The 19,434-nt window shown below is 43.8% G+C and overlaps 3 protein-coding genes across 3 annotated transcripts in view; 1 reads left to right on the forward strand and 2 right to left on the reverse strand.

Annotated features, from left to right (window-relative positions):
- The window catches only part of LOC104937919 (neuronal acetylcholine receptor subunit alpha-7), a 35,108-nt gene extending 26,157 nt beyond the window's left edge, over window positions 1-8,951 (forward strand). Inside the window, exons 7-10 of the mRNA XM_027284803.1 lie at window positions 3,735-3,929; window positions 5,319-5,405; window positions 6,022-6,131; window positions 8,184-8,951. Coding sequence (XP_027140604.1) covers window positions 3,735-3,929; window positions 5,319-5,405; window positions 6,022-6,131; window positions 8,184-8,747 — 956 coding nt within the window. The 3' untranslated portion in view covers window positions 8,748-8,951. The remainder of the gene's footprint in view (window positions 1-3,734; window positions 3,930-5,318; window positions 5,406-6,021; window positions 6,132-8,183) is intronic.
- A 4,722-nt stretch (window positions 8,952-13,673) lies between these two features.
- Window positions 13,674-19,052, reverse strand: LOC113747010 (E3 ubiquitin-protein ligase TRIM21-like). Its single transcript, XM_027284798.1, has 2 exons — window positions 18,864-19,052; window positions 13,674-15,666 (listed from the first exon to the last, which is right to left on the reverse strand). Exons 1-2 carry the CDS (start codon window positions 18,993-18,995, stop codon window positions 14,032-14,034), a joined length of 1,767 nt encoding a protein of 588 aa, XP_027140599.1. The 5' UTR covers window positions 18,996-19,052; the 3' UTR covers window positions 13,674-14,031.
- A 30-nt stretch (window positions 19,053-19,082) lies between these two features.
- LOC109136697 (E3 ubiquitin/ISG15 ligase TRIM25) overlaps window positions 19,083-19,434 on the reverse strand; it is a 3,964-nt gene continuing 3,612 nt past the window's right edge. The window contains 1 exon segment of the mRNA XM_027284928.1: window positions 19,083-19,094. Coding sequence (XP_027140729.1) covers window positions 19,083-19,094 — 12 coding nt within the window.

Here is a 19,434-nt window from a genome sequence, read left to right on the forward strand (position 1 = left end):
TAAATCCAGGAATTTCTTTTGGGTATTGAACATTTTTCCACCTTTTAATTTACTAATTGTGTAAAAAAAACAGCTTGTTCACTCCTTATACGTTTTTCAGTATTTCTCACTCCATAATCAATCAGTAAATCATGTTAATAACAGCATGTGATGAGAAATTGCTCCATGACTGAGATGAGTTTGAAGTGTGAGCTGACCAGATGAAACCTGAATACTCTGCAGGTTGTGAGTTTCATGATGTTTGTTCAGGTGAAGCCGTCACTCTGCTCTTTGTAACAACAATGCTGACTTCCTGTCCACTGGTTCCTACTTCCTACTTCTGTCAAAACATCTCACGGATATGTATGTTGGATTTTTAAAAACTGTCCCAAATTCCAGCAGGGACCCAGTTACCGTGACGATAACTGTTTATTAAACATGTAAAGTAAAGTCCTGATCTTTGGATTGTAGATATTTTTAGTTACACCATAACGTTGAATCTTGACTTTATTTTGGGGTGTTCCATCGATTCCTCTGTAAATCTAAATGTCTCCGCCCCCGAAGCAAATCTCTGGAAGCTGTCGGTATTTGTAAAGGAAAGGAACATATCGATGACAGCAGGAACTCTACTTAATGCCACGTATTTGCTATCAAATCAAAGAGTGGACTTGTTTTTTAGGTGAGAGAACTTGTTGACTTTTAGTTTTTTTGTTTTTTGAGTCATTTGGTGTTCTTGCCGTTAACTGCAGCAGCAGCATTGAACGAACTTTCTCTTGTGGTTCTTGAGGGTTTTACATGCCACTAAAGATCTCGACATGGGACACTACAGGCTCAGGTGCGAATGAGTCACAAGGAAACTGGTTTTTGGTATTCATGAGTTCCTGTTTTTATGCACAGGGGTTACTCAGTTCGTCAGCTTGGCGGTGAGCTCAGAGCGACGGGTACCCGTCGCTCTGAGCTCACCGCCAAGCTGACGAACTGAGTGTTTGTACCAACAGGCGTTATGGACTACCAGGAAGAAGAAGAGGAGGTAACCGGGCCCGGCAGCTTCTATGGACATGATGGCAGAGGAGAAGAGAGTGAAGAGGACGCTGACGGAGGAAGCTAAGAAGAGAAAAGGAGAGAGTGAGCGAGCAAGAAGCCGCCGGACAAGAGTAAATGTGGGACTGACTTTTAGTGGTTGGTGAGAGCTTGGTGAAATAAAAGGCTGAAAGACAGACGCCGAGCTGGGCTGACTGCTGCTGGACTAGGCAGTGAGATCAGCTGCTGCTGGGTCTGGTTCTGGTTCTGGGCTGACTGCTGCTGGACTAGGCAGTGAGATCAGCTGCTGCTGGGGACCTGGGTGATCAGAAGTAATGTACCCAGAACAAATACTTGAGTACAGCTGAACATAGTTGCACAGTGGGTTACACAAATATTAAATCTTTATTGTTTCCATTGTAAACACAACAACAATAATTTCATTTTCCCAGTTGAATTGTTAAAAACATATCTCAGCTCATTATTGGTATTTGTGGGTGTTGGTGGAGTCGGAGTTGCCGTTGGAGACTAATGATGAGTTCAGCGTGGCCCTCGGGCTCAGAGGAATGGAAGCAGGAGGGCCGACAATGAAAGCGAGGCTCCTCCGGAGAAGCTGCTCAGCCAATGGGCCGTTCACAGGGGACTTAATTGAAAATCTCAGCAGCATATTTCCCATTTACCCCTCTGCCCCTCCCCTCCTTCACCTATAGCAGAGATTAAAACCAATGTAGTGAGCAATGTGGCGACGTGCAGGCAAATGAAAGGCAGCCAGGCGTGCTGCACACAGGGATAAAATAGAACCAGGGCGTTTGGTTTGTTCGGGCTCAGTGGAGCAAAAAAGAAAGAAGAAAAAAAACTGTGATTACGAGCAGGCGAAGCTGAAACTGCAACGTGTCTTTACATTTTGTTTTCTTATGAATGAGCTTTAGAGGTGGAGGAAGGCGAAATCATTTTCTGTCTTTAGTTTTAATGTGGTTAAGGTTTGGACCTCAGCTCGTCTCCGTGGTTTCTGTCCCACAGTCCAAACACGTGAACCTGAACAGGTTCATTAAGACTCTGAAGTGTCTGTAGGTATGAATGTTACCGTGAATGGTCAGTTGTAATGAGCTTCAGCACCCCACGGCCAAGATAGATGGATGGATGGATGGATGGATGGATGGATGGATGGATGGAGTACCGGAGACAATTGGCCTGGACGGCGCTTTAGATGATTCTGAGCAACATTCCCAAAGTCTGTCCAAGTTAAGTTGACGTCACCTATCGGTCTGTGGACATTGAACGTTTTGAAGTCCCCATTTTGGCATTAGAGGCATTTTTGGACCATATTCAAAGAAGAGCCATGTGGTTGACTTGGTTTGTGGTCCTGTCTGTTCTCGTATTCTGTTTGTCGATGCAGGAACAGAATCTGGATTCAGATTTGACAGTTTGATCTGAGTTCGGTGGTTATCGTCCATTTTACTCTAAATCTGACCATAATTTAAAGATTATTTTTTTGGCCTTTATTGATAGTACAGCTGAAGATAGACAGGAAGCAGTAAATTAGCCGTCCGATGCGGGATTCGAACCGGGGCCAGCTGCAGCGAGGACTGTAGCCTCCACACACGGGGCGGCCGCTTAACCCACTACACTACCGACCGCCCCCTGACCATAATTTACTAAATGAACTGAGAAGTTAATTTCTCCATAAGACTCTATACACTGACCTTATTGTTGCAGCCAGTGGAGTCGCCCCCTGCTGGACGATGTAAAAAGGCTCTTTGTCGTTGTAGTTGTGATTATTCGTGCGTTTATTTGAATCCACCATGATCTGGATGTTTTTTAATTAATTACCAGATTCTTATTATTCCAGTAATAAAAGCTGAGCCGGCCTCGTTACTGTCGGTCGTCCTCGTTAGGCGGCTTCCTGCAGCAGTGACGGATTCGACGTCCTGTGAAATGAAGCGGCCTCGTTCCTGCAGCGAGGAAGTTCCTCCTAACTTCAGATGTTGTTTATCGTCAGTTCAGCTCTTTAAAAAATCTCTTTGTTTCTATTTCGAGCCTCGTCACACAGTTGCTTAATTTACGTAACTTCTCTAACAGGATTTTCTCAAACTTTCAAACAGCTCATTAAAGAAAGCTGAACATCAGTCAGGTCCTCTGATCTCTGCGCTGCTTCCAGTCTTTCACAGAATTCATTTTAAAACCATAAATAAGTTGAACGCACGTCTCTGATCTTGTATGAATCCAGCAGACCTCTGAGGTCAGCCGGTGCTGAGGAGCTGATCCACGTATAGACGACGGACGATGAATACGAGCGCCGTGAAGTCGTTTGGAGCCGGAGTGAAGCTGCTCCCGCCCACAAACCTAACAGCCAATCACAAGCAGGGCTCAGCTGTCAATCATGATGGGAAACCTGCAAAGTCTGCAAACAAGAGTGGGGCGGGGTTTATGCCCAATACTGCAACCAGCCACCAGGGGGCTTTAAAAAGTTTAAAGGGAAGTACTGTCAGAGATGGAATATGATGAACATAACTGTGATGTCACCTGAGCATTGTATTTCTACAGAGGCCACGGGAGGGTGAGGCGAGTGGTATTCAGTTGATTGCAATCTGTCAGGTAGTAATGAGAAAAAAAAAGCATGAAGATTTTGTTTGTCACGGTGACGCTGATTCTCGTGTTCTTATTTCACTGATCGGAAAACACGAGTTAATGCAGAAATGTTGGGATATAGATGATCACTCCTCTTTGCCTTGCAGAGGTTCCTGGACGGAGGAACGAGCGTTTCTACGACTGCTGTAAGGAGCCGTACCCTGACGTGACCTTCACCGTGGTGATGAGGAGGAGGACGCTCTACTACGGACTCAACCTCCTCATTCCCTGCGTCCTCATCTCCACCCTCGCGCTCCTCGTCTTCCTGCTGCCCGCCGACTCCGGAGAGAAGATCTCTCTCGGTGAGAGTTTTTTCTCTCTCAGCTGTTTTTGTGTAAAACTTTATTTTTCTCACACTCAGCATGCTAACGGGATTACATGACGTACAGGACTGTCAGCGGACATCAGAGTTACATGGTGTGAGAACAGACGGACGAATGACAGAGACTGTTCACCTGATCGCAGGTAGCATCTTTTTTTTTTTTAGAGATGAGGAATGACAGATTCGAACCCTGGACTGAGCCTTCGTACACGGGGCGGCTGCTCTACCAACGCCGCCCTGCCCAGGAAATCTGCTCACTCCTGTTTTATTTGCTCTGGCATCAGTCCTTCCTCCAGTCAGACAGATTTACACCTGTCCTGGATCTGCTCAGACTGATCACAGCAGTTCATCTAATATGGGCCAGGTCTGATACACTGACTGTACAGAGACGCATCGTATTGGCCATTGACATTTTTAGATGGCTGCTGCTGATGTAGAGCTGTTTCTGTCATGGCGTCAGGTATCAAACGAACTGAGTCCTAAACGCAACCTCCGTGGATATGAAGCCAATGCAGAAGTGTCAAAAACTGTCCACCTGAGGCTGGCTCCAGAAGTGAGTCAGTCTCCATAAGTCCCCATGTCCAAATGTCCAACTTCACAGCAGAAATAAACATGTTTACAGCCTGGTACAAAAAACAGTTTTGGTCTCTGTAGCTAATTTCCCCGTTCATGACAACTGTACTGAGGGTGAATTTATATACAACTCACCTGTTCACATTATATTAAGGCTTAAAGTTATGCAGGATTAAGAGCGTGCACGCTTTGACTGACAGGTGGGTGTGGTCACATCTTTAAATTGGACTTCATCTGGACTTTAACCTTCTGTCCAAACAGTGTTTGGGCTCTCCGATGACAGATGGCTCTGAGTCGATACTCATCAGCTATAAAACATCCTGAAACAGGAAGTCGGAGCTGGGAGGCTTCCAGCTGCTGAGATCAACGTTTCACTGGAAATTAAATGTAGGCGGTGTCACCGTCACCTCTGCACCGTCAGCTGACGGGACACTTTACTTTGCTTCATGTGTGTAACAAGTACAGGAAGAGTTTCTACTAAAACGTAACGCGCAGGAGGGCGTATGTTTGAAATTACAGGCGCCTATAAACCAGCTTTTATGGCACCTTTGACGATGGCGCTCGTTTAGCCTTCCTTTGTGTGTGTTAACGAGCTTTTGTTGTTTTTATTGATCCAGGTCTTTTTATTAGGAGGCAGAGAAGTGGTGTGTAAATCTGACCTTCGACCTCTTCACCCCCTCACTGCTGATTTCAAACAGTGGCTGGTGTGTGACGTAGCAGCCGTCACGTCATTATCTTCCAGTAGAAAAGTTGCACGTTGTTGCTCTAAGGTCAAACACTGAGTTTCTCTGTGCAGGCATCACGGTGCTGCTCTCTCTGACCGTCTTCATGCTGCTGGTAGCCGAGATCATGCCGGCCACGTCAGACTCTGTTCCGCTCATAGGTGAGATCTCCTCGCTCTTCATCACTTCATCATCTCCGTCTTCATCGTGGAAACAAAGTCAGATGAGCTATGTTCTACTTGTTGATGCTGCTGCTCTAACACAGAGGAACATATTGAACTGTTTACTCTACATATAACATTTAATGAATGCCTTCAGTTATTTTAAATTATGTTCTGCTGGTTTTGGAGAGAGCAACGTGTCAGCTTCATCTTCCGATATTCTGACACTGACTATGATCAGCAGCTCATACGACCGCACTTCAAAACACTTGAACCGTCCCTTTAAACAACAACAATAATTATAATCCAGCAATAAAAATAAAAATCACCTTTACATTTCAAATGCGTGTGTTTTCTTTGTAGCAGAGTATTCTCACACTGTCAGTGTTCAGAAGTCCGGTTCTCACAGCTCTGAACTAAACCAGGTGGTTTTCAAACAGTCGACACAGTCTGTAAATAAAAAACTGGACTTATAAGAAATACTTGTACTCCACCTTTATCTGGGCTCATCCTCGCCTCCACCAGCCGTTCCAGAAAACTCTAATAATAATAATATCATCAGAGTTTTAGTCCAAACCCAAACGCTTCATAAGAACTTTGACCTTTTGTGTTTCAGCTCAGTACTTTGCGACCACCATGGTGATCGTGGGTCTGTCGGTCATCGCTACAGTTCTGGTTCTGCAGTATCATCACCACGACCCAGACGGGGGACACATGCCACGATGGGTCAGTGGTTCTTCCTCTTCCTCCTCTTCACTGAGTGTCTGCTTGTTTGTCTGTTGAGGAGTCCAGTCTGGTTTCTGTGCTCTGCCGAGTCAGCTTTAACAAGCCTCGGGTCCTTAACGAGCTTCACTTTGAGAGCTGATTGGATGTTAACGTCGATTAGTCCTATTTATTCATTTTACAGCAACCTGGAGCTTAAAGAGAACTGCTTCACACATGGAGTGTGGTCGACTCATTCAAGTGTGGACTGCTATTTGTGGTCAAAAAGAAAGTTTACTTTTCAGTGTAACTGTCTTTTTTGTTAATTGCTATCTTAATGTAGTGTTGGGTTTTTGTGGCTCTGTGATCCTGGGAGCTGTGTTGTCCGGGACAGTAGGGCCTGGTGGCGTGAATCCAAACCCGGGAGCTGCAGGACCTGCTCCTCACCTGGATTAGGGAAACCGGGGCCCCCTTCTGAATTACATATTTTACATGTGTCGTATCTCTCTGCAAAACAAATATTACCAAAATAATTATGTCCATTTTTAATTAAGAAAAAATTCAGCTGTATTTATTAATATCAATTACTGCACTGTTAGCCATAAGTTGACTTTATTTAGGCTTTAATCATATAAGATATATTATTACACTAGAGCAGACTTTAAATTTGAGTCTTTTTGACGTGACGTTTTATTACTTACTTTGAAAATGTCCCCTCTTGACTTGGCGGTCCCCTGTTGGTGAATGATAAACAACGGTAGTCCACTGTTGGATAGGACCGCAAGTATACACACACACACACACACACACACACTCCCATGGGAATCTGAACAAGAGAAATTCCATCATGGTGGAATTTATTTTGAAGGTCAGAGCTCTAACCTCAACTTGGCGCGTGTGTCTGTGTGTGTGTGTGTGTGCGTGTGTGTGTGAGTGTTTGTGTATGTGCGCGCGTGTGTGTGTGTGTGTGTGTGCGTGTGTGCGTGTTTGTGCGTGTGTGTGTGCGTGTGTGTGTGCGTGTGTGTGCGTGTGTGTATGTGCGTGTGTGTGTGTGTGTGTGTGCGTGCGTGTGTGCGTGTATGTGTGTGTGTGTGTGTGTGGTTGGGGTGCTGCCCTGCTGTGACGTGCATGTCATGACCATGACCGTTTGAACGTTCCCGCTGAGGCAGAGGAGGCTGACTGTGAAGCTGAAGCTGTGAGGCTGACAGGACGAATCTGTTGTATTTAACGTTCCAGCAGAAAACGCTTCAAACATGTGAAACATCGACAGAAAACTAATTTCAACGTCTGTCCGTCAGAATACAACATTTTTTGATGATTTCTGAATTTACGGATCTAACTTTGGTGTTAGGTCTGTCTTTGAATCGTTCAGATTTGTCTGGGTGGTTAAGAACACTTTCTTCTTTGGTCTGACGAACATTTTTATTTAATTATTCTCACGCAGACTTTGTCCTGTGCTGCTATAATGCTTAAAGTTGGAGGTTTGCAGGTTCAGGTCGTTGATTAAAGTCCATGTTGGAATTGACTTTACACGGACTTTGAAGAATTTGCCGGTCGGTCGGTCGGCGTGGATCGGCTCTCCTCTCGGTGCATCGCTGATGATGTGAAATAAAAGAAGCTGAACTCGAGCCTTCTGTCAGAAGTGAGCACAGAGCTGGAGTAACATGTTGGTGGTCTGACTGATGTTCAGACGGTCAACAGAGAAGAGTTTGAGAGTCTGAGGCTAAATATTTAATGAGCGGAGCGTGAAGTGAAATATCGGACTGTAGAGAGCCGAGCAGCCACAGATCCACTTTATTCATGCTCTATTTATACACACACACACACACACACACACACACACACGCACACACACACAAACTCATATCTATGTCATGTACATGCATAAACACATTTCTACATAAATGAATTTTAATGAGTTTCTTTTTATTGAAATATTTTTGGCTCGCAGTTTGTAAAGTGAAGTTTCAGTGTGCTCTTTTTGTCTTTCATTTGCTCCAGATGGATCTAAATAGTAAATTCGACGTCTTTCTGAAATAAATCACCTCACTGTAACTTTTTGTCCTCCTCCTTCAGACCCGTGTGGTTTTGCTGAACTGGTGCGCTTGGTTCTTGCGGATGAGGCGTCCCGGCGAGGCCAAGATTCGTCTTGCGTGCCACAACGCCACCAAGCGTCAGCGCGGCAGCCTGTCCAGCCTGGAGCTCAGCGTCAGTCAGGGCTCTCTGCGGCATCACCCACAGGTGACCAACGGAAACCTGCTGTACGTGGGCTTCCGGGGCATGGAGGGCTTACACTACGCCTCGCCCGCCGAGCCCGAGCTCCTCTGTTCGCGGCTGGTGGGAGGCGAGGAGGACGTGCTGAGAGGAGGGGGCGGCTCTGGAGGAAGGGGAGGAGCAGTAGGCGGCTCCGCCCTGGAGGTGGAGCTGAACCAGATCCTGGAGGAGGTGAGGTACATCGCCAGGCGTTTCCGTGGGCAGGACGAGGAGGAGACGGTCTGCAACGAGTGGAAGTTTGCAGCAGCGGTGATAGACCGTCTGTGTCTGGTGGCGTTCTCGCTCTTCACCATCCTGTGCACCATCGGCATCCTCATGTCGGCTCCAAACTTTGTGGAGGCCATTTCCAAAGATTTCTTCAGCTGATCCTGATACCTGCTGTCGAACAGACCCAAACCAACAATGCTGACTTCCTGTCCACGGGTTCCTACTTCCTACTTCTGTAAAAACATCTCACGAATATGTAGTTTGATTTTTTTAAAACTGTTCCAACAAATTCCAGCAGTGACCCAGTTTACAGTGACGGTAACTGAATATTTATTAAACATGTAAAATAAAGTCCTGATCTTTGGATTGTAGATAGTTTAAGTTACACCATAACATTGATATCTATGACTTTTATTTTGGTGGGTTTCCAATCGGTTTCCTCTGTAAATCTAAAAATGTCTCCGCCCACGAAGCAAATCTTCTGGAAGCTGTCGGATTGTAAAGGAAAAGGAAATATCGATTGACAGCAGGAACTCTACTAATGCCACGTATTTGCTATCAAATCAAAGAGGACGTTTTTTTAGGGTGAAACTTGTGACTTTTAGTTTTTTTGTTGATTGAGTCATTTGAGTTCTCAGTGAACTGCAGCAGCATTGAAGAACTTCTCTGTGGTCTTGAGGGTTAAAGGCCACTAAAGATCCGACATGGGAAACTACAGCTCAGGTGAGAAATGAGTCACACAGGAAACTGGTGTGGTAAGTCATGAGCTTCCTGTTTTTATAGCACAGGGGTAAAAAATGAAGTGTGTAGACATTAACAGGGATCTGTTGTTACATTACATCACAGGATTTACGTATTAAATATTATTGATCAGCCACTAAAGAATATAGATAATAAAGTTTTACAGGTTTAGACCACCGACTGTCTAAAACCTCAGCAGCATGAGCTGTATGACTGAAGCCAACAGATAATTCTTCACTTCAAGTTAATCAGGAATTTTCCTTTTTGGGATATTGAACATTTTCCACCTTTTAATTTACTAATTTGTGTAAAAAACAAAACAGCTTGTTCATCTCCTTATACGTTTTCGGTATGTTCTCACTCCATAATCAATCAGTAAATCATGTTGGATCTCATCACCTGAATGACTGCAGGTGATGCGTTCATGATGTTTGTTCAGGTGAAGCCGTCACTCTGCTCTTTGTAAATAAATGTATTTTCTGATACTTCAAGTCTGATGTGGATTTTGACTTTTCTACCATAAAATAATGGAAATAGTCAAACGTCTGTTCTCACACTGTGTAACTCTGAGAAGTACGTAACGCTTTACGGCACTAAGTCACACAGCAGCAACTATTTCAGTGATTCTGGTGAAACTGGATCATATTTTATGGAGGAAATGTTTTCTGGTTTTCCCTCTGATGTCCTCCGGCTGCTCCGCCTCAACTCTCTGTGATTTACAGAGTTTATGATGGACAGTGAAGTAAACTGCTGACAGCTGTAGCTGCTGTTAGCTCATGTTAGCTCAGTCTGTTAGCTGCTGTTAGCTCATGTTAGCTCAGTCTGTTAGCTCATGTTAGCTCATGTTAGCTCAGTTTGTTAGCTGCTGTTAGCTACTGTTAGCTCAGTCTGTTAGCTGCTGTTAGCTCATGTTAGCTCAGTCTGTTAGCTACTGTTAGCTCATGTTAGCTCAGTCTGTTAGCTGCTGTTAGCTCATGTTAGCTCAGTCTGTTAGCTCATGTTGGCTCAGTCTGTTAGCTGCTGTTAGCTCATGTTAGCTCAGTCTGTTAGCTCATGTTAGCTCATGTTAGCTCAGTTTGTTAGCTGCTGTTAGCTACTGTTAGCTCAGTCTGTTAGCTGCTGTTAGCTCATAATAGCTCAGTCTGTTAGCTGCTGTTAGCTCATGTTAGCTCAGTTCGTCAGCTTGGCCACCAAGCTGACGAACTGAGTGTTTGTACCAACGGGCGTTATGGACGACCAGGAAGAAGAAGAGGAGGTAACCAGGCTCAGCAGCCTCTATGGACATGATGGCAGAGGAGAAGAGAGTGAAGAGGACGCTGACGGAGGAAGCTAAGAAGAGAAAAGGAGAGAGGGAGCGAGCAAGAAGCCGCCGGACAAGAGTAAATGTGGGACTGACTTTTAGTGGTTGGTGAGAGCTTGGTGAAATAAAAGGCTGAAAGACAGACGCCGAGCTGGGCTGACTGCTGCTGGACTAGTCAGTGATGTTAACTGGCTAGCTATGAACATGCATGTATGAATCAGATGTAGTGGTAACCCATCTGGTAGTTATTCAGATATTTATATTTGGATCAAATAGCAAACAGCGTGGCTAAAATGTTGATAATGTCGCTGATGATCTGATACATCATCGTCATAGGATTTGTGTTTAAACACACGCCAGCCACCTGCAGAATCTGTCAGCTCCACATACAAACACACAGAGGTATTGTTACCGTCGGTGGAGTCGAGAGTGCCAAACCTGGAATAACTCCAAGAGTTGGCAGTAAGACTCTGAAACTGAGAGAGAGGCCGGCAGAGAAGGCCAGAGAAAGCAGCAGATGTTCTGAGACTGCTCTGATAAAATGCAACAAAAAGCTGATTGGCTGTGAGAGCGTGTATGGCTCTGTCAATATTCTCCCTGTCTGTGTGAATAGAGAGTAATTTTCTAGATTGTTCTCTGGGGAAACTCGTTTTCCGCTCTTCTTTTATTGCGCGTCATTTCTAATTTGGCCGGCTGTGGAGGCTGAGCTGTGGCAGAATGAGTCCCGCTGTTATTCACCCAACGCTCGACCGCTGCCCGGCTGCCAAAACAGCCAGCAGCTCCTCCAGGACAAAGAATATGTCCACCCATTTCAAAAGGGGCAATCAGTGAGGATTGTACTGCTTTGTGCCACAGACAGATACAGTATATGTGCCTGTTTTCAACCAGCTGCTCAGGATTTAAATTAACCTGAGACATACCGACACCAAAAGGGTAAAAGCATCCCGTATATTGGTATTCTCGCTGCGTTACACTTACTGATTGGTCTGAACCTCTGTGGTTTGGACTGAAGTGCGTAGCTTGAAACTTGGCAAAGTGAATTCTCGGGTCATCTTGTGATTTCTGGAATTCAGCAAGACGACTAACTAAGACTTGGACCTGGGGATGAGCAGGGACCTTGTGCACTGGCTCAAGGACTTTTCAGCTGACCACCTACAAAGGGTCTATGTGAAAGAAGTCCTCTCTGATCAGGGGGGTTGTAAACACAAGGGGGCGACTGTAGAGCGGGTCATCCACTAATCAGATGATTGGCAGTTCGATCCCCGGCTCCTTCAGTGTTGCATGTCGTCATTGAGTCCTTGGCCAAGATACTGAACCCCAAATTGTTAGCTTCTAAAACTTAAGCTATATAAAGCGCTGTCTTTACCAGGGTGTGAGGGAATTTCCTATTCTGGCATGCTACACATGGAGGTCACGCAGGCTCACATTTTTTGAGATCCCTGTAGGGACGATGTTAAATGTTAGATTGTTATGGGGACTTCTGAGATGTTTGTGTTTCAGAAAGCAGGCACCATTCTGATCATAAGGGACCGTCTCACACACTCAACACAACAGATAGGTACAAAACGTAGAAGCCTCTACAGAGTCAGATAACAATGTTGGACCACTAAGGGTAAACATATTTCCTTGTTTGACCAATTGGCCAATACCTTATACTGTAGATTCATTGAGTATTACCATCTAGGAACATAAAGTATTGTGTCAATGTCCTGATGTCAGAGGACAGCTTGTTCAGAGTTGAGGCGACATCATGTTGTGACAAGCGTATTGATAAATCCTCCATTCTCTTTGGCAAAGCTTCAATAAGACATCTTGGACTCCTGTACACTTTCTATCCACTGAACTGACCACTGATGGATAGAACTCTGCACAACAATGGCTACCAATGAAATGAGATTGGCACAACAGCAATTTAAATACGTTGATGGCATGGCTTTAGTGGACCGAAACTCAAATGTCCAGCTCATTAGTGTTGGAAAAACAAAGGAACTTGTTACTCTCATCACGGATACTGTGGGCCAAACTGTCAATTGTCAGTTGGGAAACTGAAGTGTTTGTGGTCAGTCTTGATATTGTGGAAAAACTGTATGTCAGCCTGCAGTATTGATAACACAGCAGCGAAGATAGCAGACCACCAACAAAATCCATTAGATGACCTCTACAGCACAGCTGTACACAAGAAAGCCCTGTCAGTCATCAGTGACAAAACACATCCCCTCCACCCTGGGTGTGAATTGCTCCATTCAGGGCGACGCATAGCAAAGAAAAAGATCTACATGGGTTGTTTTATCCTAAATTCAAGTGAGGTGGTCCATGGGTGCATCATGGGTATGAATGCACTAATGAGAGATCTTTGTTGTATAAATGTTTCTAACTTTAACTGTTGACTGACAATAAAGTTAATTCTACTCTATTCAGTTAGATTTACAAAGTAAGTATCAAATTCAGCTGTTAGGCAGGTGTAGTGGAGTAAAAACTAAAATGTTTCCCTCTTAAGTGTAATGATAGAAAAATACTTGATTCTCCCCTCTGCCCTGTTGGGTCATTCTAACTGTAACCCTTCCAGTATGTATCAAGTTCAAGTTCAGGTCAACTTTATTATCAATGCTGCCAATGTGCAGGACAGAATTTACAGTATAAACCAGTGAGGTCTATCAAAAATTAAATGTATACGATAGTAAACATGTATCTGTTCCAAATAGCATGGCTGTTCAATTACAAATTCAAATGGGCCGGATTTTAAAACCAGGTAATGTATTTGGGCCAGCCCATTTAAAACCTTTTTTAACTTGCAAGCATTTGCAGTCAACAAAGTCGAGACAAAAGTCTGAATGTCTTTTCTTTCTCTTCTGGGATCCAGGACAGATGAAGGGAAGGTGCTGTAGCTCTCATCTGGTTGGTGCATGGACCCACAAAGGTAAAACAGCTCAGATCATAACAACTATTAAAAGCTAGTTTGTAATGTCACTCCTGTTTTTGAAGTCTTGAATTTGGCATTATGGCCATGAGTGATCATATTAGGAGGACAGTGTGGGGCAGGTGGGTGACGTTCTGCAAGTTTATTGGTTTGTTCAAGGTTTTCAAGCATTACATGCTCACATGCAATCTTTTATCAAACAGTTATCTTGGCAATTTTACATTTGAAGGTTGACATAGATCAGCAGTTCTGATGATTGAACAGTTGTTAGAATAAATCAAAGCACATTAGATAATATCAATCAGTGCAGTAAAGTTGCTGTGTTGTAGTAGTAAGTAGCAATGTGACACATCAGAGAAAAACATTGAGAGAAAAAAAGGTCAGAATCAGAAAAAACATCAATGTGTTCACCGTACATCACCAATAAATCTAGATTTGTTACATGAAATGATTTGAATCTTTCTGTAGAAAATCAAATGGTTGTTCTACTCAGTGTGATTGACAGGAGAGATGATCAGAGGGGCAGAGTTTTTACCTCCGTGATTAAGACATGGACTAAAGTATGGGTAGAGTTTCTCAGTGAAGCAGCAGCCAGTAAAGGAGTAGATAAGAGCTGCAGCATCAACGTCATAAAAGGAGACCAGACCCTCCTCATAATCCACAAACACCCCCACCTTCTCAGGCTGAGACTTCAGGGCGAGACGGACTGAAGGACCAGCAGCAGCATTGTACTCATTTTCATTCCTCAACAATATCGTCCAGTAACCATTCTGAGGTCTCAGTGTGATTTCTCCCTTCCTGTTGATCGACTCTCTGGCCACTCCTAAAGTCCACTCAGTCTTCCCTTTAACCTGAACCTCATAATAAAATCTTCCTGAAGAGAAACTCTGCTTTGCTAAGACATTAACACAATAATCAAATCTCTCTGGATTGTCTGGGACATTCTTCTTTACATCACCATGTTTAACTTGTTTCCCATCATCAGACAGGATGAGCCAGGGATGTGCTGTATCAGGATCGAGTGTCACATCCACTGCAAACAGCTGGACCCTCTTCAGCTTCATCTGTTTACTGAGCGTCTCCTCCAGCTGATTCACAGCTCTCACCACAGTCCCCTCATATGAAGGTGGACGGACGCTGACTTCTGTCCAGTCCTTGGTGGGTGGAGCAGCGTTCAGGGACGGGAAGCTTTGGAGGAGGTGGAGGTGGTCTTGAGACTGTGAGAGCTGTGCTACCTCAGTGCTTCTCTTCTTCAGCTCAGAGATTTCCTGTTCCAGCTCTTTGATGAAGCCTTCAGCCTGTTCCTCTGTCTTTCTCTGCTTCTCTTTGATGGTGTCGATGAGCTCGGCCTGACTTCTCTCAACAGACTCCTTCAGAGCGGTGAAGACCTGAACACCATCTGCTATCTCTCTGTCTGCATCTTCCTTACTGAGCTTCACTGAGCGTTTCATCTCCTCAATCTTCAGTCGTCTCTTCTGGATCATCTGCTGAATTTCAGCCTCTGTCTTCTCCAGCTCAGTCTTCTTTCCTTCATATTCTTCTTTCAGAGGAACAACATCATGTGTCTTGTGGTCTAAAACAGTGCAGAGCATGCAGACACACATCTGGTCGGTCTTACAGAACAGCTCCAGCAGTTTATCGTGCTTCGTACACATCCTGCCTTCCAGGTTCTCCACAGGGTCGATCAGCTGATGTTTCTTCAGACCTGACGTTGTCAGATGAGGCTCCAGGTGAGTCTCACAGTAGGAGACCAGACACACCAGGCAGGACTTCAGGGCCTTCAGTTTGGTTCCAGTGCAGACGTCACAGGGAACTTCTCCTGGTTTGGAAACTTGTTGCTCTGAGCTGCTGCTGCTGGCTTTCTGTTGAGCTGACTGTCTGAACTGAGCAGCCATCTCAGAGATGAAAGTATTGACCTGCAGCTCAGGTTTTGTGGAGAAAACCTTTTTACAGTTGGGACACTGACACTGGACATTAATATTCCAGTGTTCAGTGATGCAGGTTTTACAGAAGTTGTGTCCACATGGTGTGCTGACTGGATCAGTGAACACATCCAGACAGATGGAGCACAGAAACTGATCTTCAGTCAGCAGACAGCTGGCAGCAGACATATCTACACTCTGAGGACAGAAAGTGTGAAAAGACAAACTGTAATTACATGTCTTTGGATTATTTCATCAAATCACACCATGACTTCTGGAATATAAGGAGGGTAATCCTGAACGCTGTTGTTTTGCTGTTCATGATGTTGTTAGAGAGAACTTTCCTCTTTCTCTGTTATGTTCGTGGTTGTTTATCGGCCTCCAAAATTTAACAAGGACTTCCTCTGTGACTTTGCAGATTTTCTGTCATGTGTCTCTGTGAAATACGACCATTTTCTTATTTCTGGAAATTTCATTATACATGTCTGCTGCAGATCGAGACCATTGGTCACTGATTTCTTAAACCTCATTGAATCTTTTAATCTTGTTCGATGTGTTAAATACCCGACTCACGAGAAAGGGAACATTTTGGTTTTATCACACGATTTATCTGTGAGCGTTAATGAAATCTCTGATCTGTGCGTATCTCTGACCATCTGCCTGTGCTTTTTACTGTTTCAATCCCTTGTTTGATGGCAAAAACCTGCTTCTACGCGATGTCTGCGCACAATCAACGCTCAAACTGCATCACATTTCTCAGCCATGTATAATGACTATATCACTTGTGGTGATATACTATGGACGATAATCATGCTCTCAAAACTCAACATTTTTTAAGCAATTTTAATTCTACTTGCACGGATATCTTCGATTCTGTTGCACCTTTTAGAGCAAGGTGCATAAAAGCACGTACAGAACCGTGGCTCAACGACTCTCAGGCGCTCATGTCGGCGCGCTGAGAGAAAGTGGAAAAAAGAAAAAAGCTCCATGTCTCCAAAGAAGCTCTTTGTGAAACCCTGTCTGTCTACCAGAATGCTGTTAAGGCTGCTAGAATGGATTATTTCTCCAGTCTTGTCTCTTGTAATCGTCACAAGCCCCAAGTTCTTTTTAACATTTTTAACTCCCTTGTAAACCCTTGTGATAACTCTCCAGTTGCACCCTCACTCACCCTTTGTGAGAATTTCCTCAAAATCTTTTATTGAAAAAATCTCTGCTCTTAGGTCACCTGCCTTTATTTCTGCCGGCCCTAGCTCTGACCTCACCGTTCCTCCTTTACATGCTGCTTTTGATCAGTCCAAACCTGTATCCCTCCCTGCTCTGGCCAATGTAGTTCAGCATTTGAGACCCACTAACTGTTCTTCAGACAGCATCCCCTCTCATCTCCTTAGAGGTATTCAGTACGGTGGGCCCTGACATACTTTTATTTATTAATTCTTGTCTTACCACTGGATGTGTTCCAGCTGCTCTCAAGCATGCTGTTGTGCAGCCTCTCATCAAAAAGAAAAATCTGGATCCCTCTGTGCTGTCTAACTTCAGGCCTATCTCTAAACTGCCATTTCTATCTAAAACTTTAGAGAAAGCGTTTTTTATTCAGCTCCAATCATTCCTAGTGGCCAATGGCATCTATGAGAAGTTTCAGTCTGGCTTTAAACCATCACATAGCACTGAGACAGCACTGCTGAGAGTTTTTAATGATCTGATGGTAGCTGTTGACTCAGGAAACCCTGCTATGCTAGTGCTCCTTGATTTAACAGCTGCCTTTGACACTGTGGATCATGGGATTCTCTTAGCACGATTAGAGCAGTGGGTGGGCATCACAGGCTCTGCTATCTCATGGTTCCAGTCTTACTTGACTGATCGGAGTTTCTCTGTGCAGCTCGGTGAATTCACCTCATCCTCAGCCCATCTTACTTCCGGGGTCCCCCAAGGCTCTATCCTCGGGCCAATTCTTTGCTCGACATTGCTCGCTGCCTAAACGATGTTAAATCCTGGATGACCTCAAACTTTTTGAATTTAAATGAAAGTAAGACAGAAATCATAATGTTTGGATGTGGTCCAGCAGACTTTCCTGCTGGCCTTCTGAGCCCCCTTACTCCAAACATTCGGTCATCTGTAAAAAATCTCGGAGTAATATTTGACGACAGGCTGAAATTTGATCGCCAGGTTAGCTCGGTCGTGAAAAACAGCTTTTATCATTATCAAAAGGATACCTGCCACGTAGAGATCTGGAGACTGTGATCCAGGCTTTTATTAATACGAGACTGGATTACTGTAACTCGCTTTACTTTGGCCTGGACCACTCACTCCTACACCGCCTGCAGCTGGTACAGAACGCTGCTGCCCGTCTCTTTACTGGCAAACGCAGGCGTGACCACATCTCCCCTGTCCTGGCGTCACTACACTGACTCTCGGTTGCTTTTAGAATAGATTTCAAAATTTTACTGTTAGTTTTTAAAGCTCGTAACGGCTCAGCCCCCCAGTATTTAACCGAGCTTCTTCATATCCACACCCCGCCAGAACTTTGAGATCCTCAAGTCAGCTGCTACTGGTCGCCCCTAAAACAAAACTGAAAACCAAAGGTGACCGAGCCTTTGTGGCGGCGGTCCCTCGGCTCTGGAATAATCTGCCCTGGCACATCCGATCACACTTCAGTTTTAAAATAGAATTCAAATAAAATCCAGCCAAAGACTTTTATCAGTCATATAAGTTGTTAAACTTCAGTTTTAATACTTTAAAAGTAATAAACTACATGAAATCAGATACTGTACTCTGAAAAACTACAGGGTGTGTAGCTTCCAATAACGTAATAATTTTGGCCATTTTAAATGTAATAAAGCCAATAACGTAATAACATTTTGCCAATAATGTGATAAGGTATTACGTTATTGGCGTAGCATTCAAAAATCCTTGTCTGGTGGTGTAATAATACATAAATAGGACTGCATTTCTTGGAAATAAAAGATCATTTTGCAGTTCTTGTGCAGTTTGCTCATCATCAGCACTCTCTCTCCTTATTTATGGTTGTAAGAGCCAATTTAACAATTATTTATTGCACAAAATCTTTATTTAGAATATTGTTTATTTGATTAGATATATAAATTCGTAATTTTATGTATGGAGAAATATTATTTACTTCATTACTGTAAAGTCTATATGGTAATTAGATCACATGTTCGATGAAAAAGGCTAATCAGTCTAGTTATTACTAAGATTTTACATTATTGGCATGTTATTCCATTATTGGTTGCTACAGGGCGTGACAGCTAGGCTAGTTATCTTTTAGCAGGCCTGGTTTATCTGCTATGTTTTCTCTGTGACAGTTGGATTGAGCTTCTTCCTCGTATATGTATGTGCTCTAACAAACTTTAAGAAGCTTTGTAGTGCAGTGTACTCACCAGTGTTTGACAGAGATTCTGCTGTTTTGTTGAGAAGAACCTGATGGATTCAGTTGAACTTTTCTTCACAGACAAACAGAGAGACTTGTCTCGACTGCAGCTGCTGACACTCTGACAAACTTTCACTTTCATTTGAGGAAATGTGACGTTGAAGCTTCTCCTCTTTCAGTGTTGCTCCTCCTCTCAGTGCAGCTCTGTAAGTGAGCTTTGATTGGCTCATTAGGAAACACCCTGACAAAGCTTTGGAACAACAAGAGCTTCAACTTTTTGTAAAAAATAAATAAAAAATTCATAGTGAGTCAAAGAAAACAGGATTTCTAATGATCACTTTTATTTCCATGCATGATTTTGAACATCTTAAAGTGTCTGAGATGAAGAGTTTCTTTAACTCCTGCATTCATGTCATTTGTTTCAGTCTCAGACTGGTGATCCAGTTATTTATGAAGAGCGTGTGTCAGGCTGCACTTTGTTATTTAATCATTATTTTATGGGTCAACAATAGTTAACGTCACTAAATTATAATGCAACTTAAACATGATGATGCTGCGGAACCTGAATGTGAGCAGATTTT

Source organism: Larimichthys crocea, chromosome XII (assembly GCF_000972845.2).
Source record: "Larimichthys crocea isolate SSNF chromosome XII, L_crocea_2.0, whole genome shotgun sequence".
Classification (NCBI taxonomy): domain Eukaryota; kingdom Metazoa; phylum Chordata; class Actinopteri; family Sciaenidae; genus Larimichthys; species Larimichthys crocea.